General features: G+C 31.9%; 1 protein-coding gene across 1 annotated transcript; it reads right to left on the bottom strand.

The window, feature by feature from the left end:
- Nucleotides 1-84: 84 nt before the first annotated feature.
- Nucleotides 85-1,680, bottom strand: LOC114167204 (hydroquinone glucosyltransferase-like). The gene has a single exon (XM_028052211.1). It carries the CDS (start codon nt 1,644-1,646, stop codon nt 228-230), a length of 1,419 nt encoding a protein of 472 aa, XP_027908012.1. The 5' UTR covers nt 1,647-1,680; the 3' UTR covers nt 85-227.
- Between the last annotated feature and the right edge of the window lie 6,555 nt (nt 1,681-8,235).

Genomic DNA, 8,235 nt, shown 5'->3' with positions numbered 1-8,235 from the left:
CTAGATTAACTAGATTTTTGGATTATAAATCCAATTCATATTCAAAATTAAATCTACACTCGATATTGAAAAATCCAATCAATAACCACACATATATACATATATAGTACTAATCACACAAATGATCATTACAGCAAAAACAATATCGTACAGGTGCCATGAATCCACATAACTATCGGTGTCATTCATTACAAAGCAAAACATAAAAACCCAAGATCCTAAAGCATTCAGCAAAACCTGTTTTCGCAGGCCAAACTTTTCCACTTGAATGCTAACTGAGAAAGGGTTTTGGTAGAAGATCCATCTTCTTTGATAGCATTAGCAGCATCTTCTTTCAACTCTTTCATTCTCTTCCTCATTTCTATTCCTTCTTCTTCTTCCATCAAACACTTTATCATCTCAACAATTTCCACCCTTTCCACCAACCCATTTTCACTCACTCTTGCCCTCACTCCCACTTTCACTCCCTCACTCATCACAACCGCATTCATTCTCTGCTCTGCAAACAGTGGCCATGTGATGAGTGGCACACCATGCACCACACTCTCCAGCGTTGAATTCCACCCACAGTGACTCAAAAACCCACCAACTGAACCATGACCAAGGATTTCAATCTGGGGTACCCATGAAGGAACAACCATACCTTGTTCTTTGGTCCTCTCCAAGAACCCACTTGGCAAGAACTCTAATGGGTCTGCATCTTTTTCTCCACCAAGATAACCAGCACTGGCTTCATCACTTGGTGCTCTCACAACCCACAGGAACTTGTGCTTGCTCAATTCCAAACCATGTGCCAGCTCATTCATTTGGCCTTGCGACAGTGTTCCACCACTCCCAAAACAAACATACAAAACCGAACCATCTTGTTGTTTGTCCAACCATGTCAGACACTCCGACCCAGTTGTACAAGTTGTCCCAGTTTCGACAATTGGTCCAACAGGATACACAGGAGGGTACCCTTTACCCTCCTCTTCCAATGCTCTTATAGTACCTTTTTCCATTTCCAAGAAGCTATTAACAAAGACTCCATCAACAAGAGGGATGCATTTAACACGTTGTAGAAAGAGTTTGTATGGGAGAGCACTCCGATCTTGTGCTACGGAACATAGATCCCGACCATGAAATGGAACACAACCTGGTACTTGGACAGGATGTGGCAGATCTTTGTACTCACATGTTGTTTCCTCATCCAACTTTGGCATGTAGAGGTACGTGGAGAGTGTGGTGACTGAGCAAGGGAAGTACATGTAGCACAACATATTGAACTCTCGAGCGAAATGTAGTGCTTCGACGGCAAAATAATCAATGAGCATGGCGACGATGGGTGTGTTTGAGGTTATGGACTTTAGAGTGTGATGAATAGATTGCATAGAGCGAGTGATAGCGAGATGCATTTTGATTACTGTACGAGTCTCTTGTGGTTGGTCATTGAGGTTAACTGGTGGAAGCAAAATGGGGTTGATGTTAGGAGGAAGAGTTTGAAGAATGGCTTTTGAGGCATTTGGGAGAGAGCCGAGTGAGGGAATGATGCAGGTGACATGAAAATGTGGGTGAAGCTGAACAATTCGTTTGGAGAAATTAAGAATGGGAGCTAAATGGGTGAAGCCTATACCAGGAATAACTGCTATGTGTGTTGTTTTCTCCATTGAAATCTTTGGTTTTGTTCGTAGCTTGTGTTGATGAGAAAGAAGAACCATTAAATAGAACTCTGACACCGATTCTTCGGGGATTCTTTTAACTCCATGCATGTGCATGTGTGGTTATTAAAGTAATTTAACGCTGACAGTAAAATAATGTAATTTTGGATCTGAGTCTGAATAAGTGATATTAGAAAAAGAATGGTAGAGTTTTCAACTATATTAATTATTGCACCTTCAGTAGCATGTGTAAAACGTATAAGTAGATAGTAATATATTTTATTGTTGTATTTTTAAATTGAATGGAAGTCTTAGGTTGAAAGTAATATTAAGAACAAAATATGTATACACTTGCCCAAGGTACAAATTGTTTGACGTGAATCTCACTCAGTAGTACACGTGCATCACCAAAAACTTTCTCTTTGATCCTTCCCTGTTATTTACACATGTTGTTAAATCTAAGTTCTTTTTTTTTTTAAATATAAAAAGAAAAAAACTTTTTTATCATACGGTTAAAAAGTCACCACTATAGAGGACTTCTTTATATTGACTGTGAAGGGTTTCTACTAAGTCAATAAAAATAATTTTTTTTCTACATTACTTTCCAAATGTTTTGTTTATCTAAGGAAATTTAAATTTAGTAAATTTTTATTTTATTGTTTGGATAAAGAATTTTAATTACCACAATATTCATCAAACTATTTAAATATCAAATAATTATTAAAAATTAAAAATATTAATCTTGATAAAATTTTGTAGCCAATCTTAATGGATATTTATAGTCATGGTCAAATTCAAAAAAAAAAAAAACCCTAGTTTTTCCTCTTCTAATGTCGAGTAGAGATCAACCAAGGAAATCTGTTTTAAATAACTCTTTGTGTGAGTGTAGATGTTTGGAGGAAATTTTATGTGAAAATGTGTAAATACATGAAAGTGATGCTATGAATTTATCTAAATCAGTGAAAACACTGAAAAACACATGTATTTGACAAAAATACCATAATGAAAACAGTAAATGAGCGAAACTGTTCGACAAATTGCTTCAGTGAATTGAAAGTGTGAATTATGCATTTCTAGTGGTTGGAATATGTTTCAATGATTTAAACAATGCAGGTAAAGTATTATATTTCTTTTTAAACCCTAGTATTTGTAAATAACATTAATATAATTTTTTTTATAAAAAAATAGTAAATAGCAAAGTTATTATATTTCTTTATAGGAGAATTAAATACTAACGTTATAATTATAAATCTTAACGTTATGCTGTGTCTGTACAAAATTGTTGTTGCAAAATTAAAAAATTATAATTATATTAAATTTTGATTGAGTAGTGTTTTGTAGTGTGTTGTAGCGTGATCTTAGTTGTATTCATTTTTATTTGAAAAATAAATTTTAATTGTATTAATATTTCGTGTAATTAGTAGAAAGGTGGTTTTGACTTAAAACACATATAATAATGTAAATTTTTAATTACATTAATTTTTTAGTTAAGGTTAAGTTTAATTTAAGCTGAATTTATTGACTAAAGAATATAGTGTATCAAATTGAAAAAAAAATGATGATTTAGACAATGTTACGATTTTGTTCGACGCTACCAATCCTACTATTATATTATGATTATGTGTGGGATCTTATTCCTGAATACAATGTAAAATTATAAATTTTATAATTTTACGATTTAAATCTTTATTTTGACTATTTTAGATATAGTTCTTTAAATTATACATCATTCATCTACCTTATTGATTAATTGATTAAAGAAGTTTCCTTTTCTTGATTGTGAAGTATAGAAGTGCACCTTTTCTTCTAACACACTACAAGAAAAAGTAACTATAGTGATACTAATATTCATTACTAAAAATTATAAATATGTTACTAATACCATATAATAATTAAGATGATACTAATGTCATTATTGTACTTGTGACAATAATATTAAATGTCACTAAAATCAAAGTTTATTGTGACAAAAGTAATTATCACTAATAATTTTATGTAATAGTAACAATAATAAAATATTACAAATATATAAGACAATCGTGATACATTTATTATCACTAGAGTATTATATGTAAGAGGGATAATAACTAGATATCACAAATATAAAAGAAAATGAAAATAAATTGGTTGTCACTATTATTAATTATAAAAATAATAATAGTTATTCTTATTATTATTATTATATCGTAAAACTTTAAGTGATAATTATTTTTAATTATTAATAGTTTATCATTTATCATTAACATAAAATATAAACATAAAGTATCCTTTACATTTAAAATGATAAACTAAAATGTTGAACAATAAACCCAAATAATATGTGAAATGAGACCTAATTGTAACGTAGAACAATTAAATTAAATAGTTACTTAAAAATAACAATAAATGTAGTGTCTTCAAGGATTTTGTTCCTGCAAAATAAAACAAAGTAAATAATTAATATCAATAAAAGAATTAATTAATAATACTTCAGAAATATATAAAGATGAAATTATATACACATTAATTAAAATTTTTAATTATTAATTATACAACTTACTTCATTTTGAGGAAACATTTGATCCACTAAATGATAGGTTTCCTAATAAATTAGTCATTTGACGTTTCATCTCTATTTCAATATCTTCTTCATTTGGTCACGTTGAGTCCTCAAAGCAAGTTCTTGATCTTCAATTAATTGTCGTTGAGATTGTAATTCATCATGAAGTTGAGTGTTGGTTTCCTCTTGATTTTGAATGATGCTATTCAACTTTTGAACTTCTAACTCTAGATCACTTGCTCTTTTTTGTGCAATCTCACTTCATTTTGTACAATTTGTCTCTCTGTATTTTTCTTTGTGATTGATATAGTTTCCATACCTTGTGATTGACATGATAAAGAAAAGAATGGCATAATCAAACAGGAGAGTGTTAAATTGAAGAGAAAAGATCAAAACTTTTTAGTGAGTTATGAAATATGTATTTTTAATTATTTATTTCATGATTTCATGGATTTTGATTATAAGATTTTATTTGTTCTTTACCATGTTTAGTAGGAAGTTTTTTTAACTTGATAATATTTTTTTTTCATTTGATAGGTTTGGAATTGAATAAAAGTTGGATGGATGCAAACTACTGATCGAACAAAATCTATATATGAGAAAGGAGTTCTCGACTTTATTGAATTTGCATTTACCGATCTTAAGGAGAGTTAATACGTTGTCCATGCAAAAAGTGCAACAATAATCTCTTTCGGTCTAAAAGAATCATATATGAGCACTTGATCACAATTGGGATAAAAAGAGATTATTTTATATGGGATCTTCATGGAGAAGTAGCGAAGAAATGTGAAGAAAATGAACACAGCCAATGAAGCATGCCAAGAAAATGAAGATATTGACTCAATCTCATTTATATCCAATGTGTTTGATAAAGAACACGTCTTTTCTTTGGATAGAAAAGACCTAACCCAATCTACAACTGATGAAAATCCAATGATGCCTATGGAAGTTATTAACAATGATGATAAAGAAAGCAATGATGAAAATATTGATTTAAGGATGAAGAAAATGATATTATTGTTGAAGATGATAGTGATGATAATTTATTATTGTTTTATATAATTTTGTAACACAAACTTTGTTATTAGTTATGTTTATTCTATTTATCTATTTATTTTCATCTATGAAAATATTATTTACTTTATATATAGAGAAGGACATAAGAGATAGGGAGATTGAGAAAATAATGTAGGCACCACTTTATATTTTGCATACTAAATCTAAATTTGTAGTGAATATATTATTTACTAATATTAATAAAAAGTATATTTGATTACTTTATATTTTGCTTACTAAATCCAAAACTTTTTATTATATAATTGTAGTAATGAATTTGTGATATGTATCTTTGATCAATTTTAATAAAATTCAATTTGTCACTATTAACTATATTATTAAAAAATAAAAATAATATTGACTAAAATAACATAAATTTAATACTTTTCCACTTATATCAAATTTGTAAAGTATTATTAATTTGTCTATAATAATAAATAATTATTAGTTATACATATTTAATAATTTTTATATCAATTGTATTCTTATTACAAGAAAACTAATTTTATAATGTAATATTTTTTTAACATATGATTTTTTATTTTTTTGAAATATAATTATTGTGACATTTTTTTGTTTTATCATTATTGTGAAAAATATTTGTGATAAATATAAAATTAGTCACAATTAATATGTAAATAGTGACAATATTTTATTTATCGCTATTAATTGCATTTTCACTAAATAAAATAATAACTAAAAAAAGATTTCACATCTAATTTCGTATACATATATATAATTTCTTTTTAAATATAAAATAAATTCATTATATAAATTATTCAGACAAAGATTTTAGTATTTTAATAAATAATAATTATTAATTTACAAATTACTAAGATGTATTTTAATTTTATAATAAACTTAATGTAACATTTTTTCCATGTAAACAAATAAAAAAATTGTCACAACTAATATATTAATAATGATAAAATGTATCCTCAGCACTTTTGTTTGTTACATAAGGTTATATTTCTTCTGGTGACAGAAACCCCTTCTCAATCAATATAAAGAAGTTCTCTCTAGTTGTGAAGTATATAAGGTTTTTTTTATTATTATTATTTTTTTTTCGAAAAAAAAAATGTAGAAAACTTAGATTAAAGTACATATGTAAATAACAAGGGTGGATCAAAGAGAAGTTTTTAGGTGAGGCAAGTGTACTGCTGAGGGAGGTTCACGTCTAACAATTACTTTCAACCTAAGACTTGAATTCAATTTAAAAATACAATCATAAAATATGCTTATCTAGTTATACGTGTTACTTAATAGTGAAGGTAGTTGAAAACTCTACAATTCTTCTCATATCATTTATTCAGATTCAGATCCAAAATTACATATTTTAAAGTCAACATTAAATTACTTTAAGAAGAACACATACACATGCATGGAAAGTGTTAGCAATCAGACCACAACCCATGCAAGGCCCAAAAGGATTACTACCACACCAGCTTATCTGAAAGACTACATCCCATAAAAATTCACTACGTCAGCTTGCTTCTAGAAGTGCTCTGTCACAACATTTCTTTGCATAGAATAATTTAGTTATTATTTTCTGTTTGGTAGATTCCTTTTCCTACAAATGAGGAGGACCCTCTGATTGTAACTAATTTTAGTTTTATATGGTTATATATAGCCTTTGGAAGGAATGAAGAAAAGGCAGGCTGAAAATCAAATATTTGTTTCTCTCTCCTATCTTTTCTCAGGGGCTCCCTTAGCCATCAATTAAGGACTAAAATACCTAACAATTTGGTGCTTTCATTGAGTACCTCTATCCCATGGCCAACCGCCCTACCAACGTTGAACGATTAGATGATTTGACCGTCAAAGTTGATTCTATCCTAGAACAACTCTCCCTTTTGATGGTTCGCCCACCCTCCCCACCACCACACATTTCCCCTTCAACCCACACCTCCCCCGACAACTTTCGTCGCCCACACATGAAACTTGAAGTTCCCCGATTTGATGGGAATGACGCCCTTGGTTGGATATTTAAAATTTCCCAATTCTTTGATTACCACAATACACCAGAACAGGAACGCCTTCAAGTAGCCTCCTTTTATATGGACGGACCAGCTCTCAGTTGGTACCAGTGGATGTATCGGAATAATCAGATCCAGACTTGGTTCGGGTTCCTCCGTGCCTTGGAAACCCGTTTCGCTCCGTCACTTTATGATGAACCTTCTGGTGCTTTATTCAAGCTCACACAAAAGGGGACAGTCCAACAATATCTCACGGAGTTTGAACGCCTTGCCAATCGCATAGTGGGTTTACCTGCCCCATTTGCCCTGAACTGCTTCATTTCCGGCCTCACACCGGAAATCCGTCGCGAGGTCCAGGCTCTCCGCCCCGCTTCTCTAGATCATGCAACCCAGCTTGCCAAACTGCAAGAAGACAAAATCGAAGAACGTCGACGTTCTTTCCGTCCCAAATCCCAAGTTCCGACCCCCAGCTTACCTACATCTTCCCCAACTGCCACTACCTCCACCCCCCTCCTACCAGCACCCCCACCCTGTGTCAACTTTCGTCGTCTCAGCTCTGACGACATGGCTGCCCGTCGTGAAAAGGGCCTTTGCTATAACTGTGATGAATTATTCACCCCGTCCCACCGATGCAAAGGAAAATTTTTCCTCTTAACTATCGATGATCCCATCGCGGATGATTTCACACCTGACCCTACTTGGGCCCTAACCCCACCTCCTCAGGAGCCCGTTCTCGAGGACACCCCTTCCCAAGTCAGCTTCCATGCCTTCACTGGCGGTATTGGATCATCCACCATACGTCTCCAAGGTCAGATCGGCAACAAACCTGTTTCCATTCTAGTTGACGGTGGCAGTGACCACAATTTCGTTCAGGATCGGGTAGCCAAATTCCTAGATCTCCCTTCAATCCCTTATAACCCCCTGACTGTTATGGTTGGTAGTGGCAACCTCATGCGATGCGATCGTCTCTGTCCTGACGTCAAAATCAAAATTCAGGATCACACCCTCCATGTTAATTTCTACATCC

The sequence above is a fragment of the Vigna unguiculata genome, chromosome 10 (assembly GCF_004118075.2).
Source record: "Vigna unguiculata cultivar IT97K-499-35 chromosome 10, ASM411807v1, whole genome shotgun sequence".
Classification (NCBI taxonomy): Eukaryota; Viridiplantae; Streptophyta; class Magnoliopsida; order Fabales; family Fabaceae; genus Vigna; species Vigna unguiculata.
This window is presented reverse-complemented; position numbering and strand designations above follow the sequence as displayed.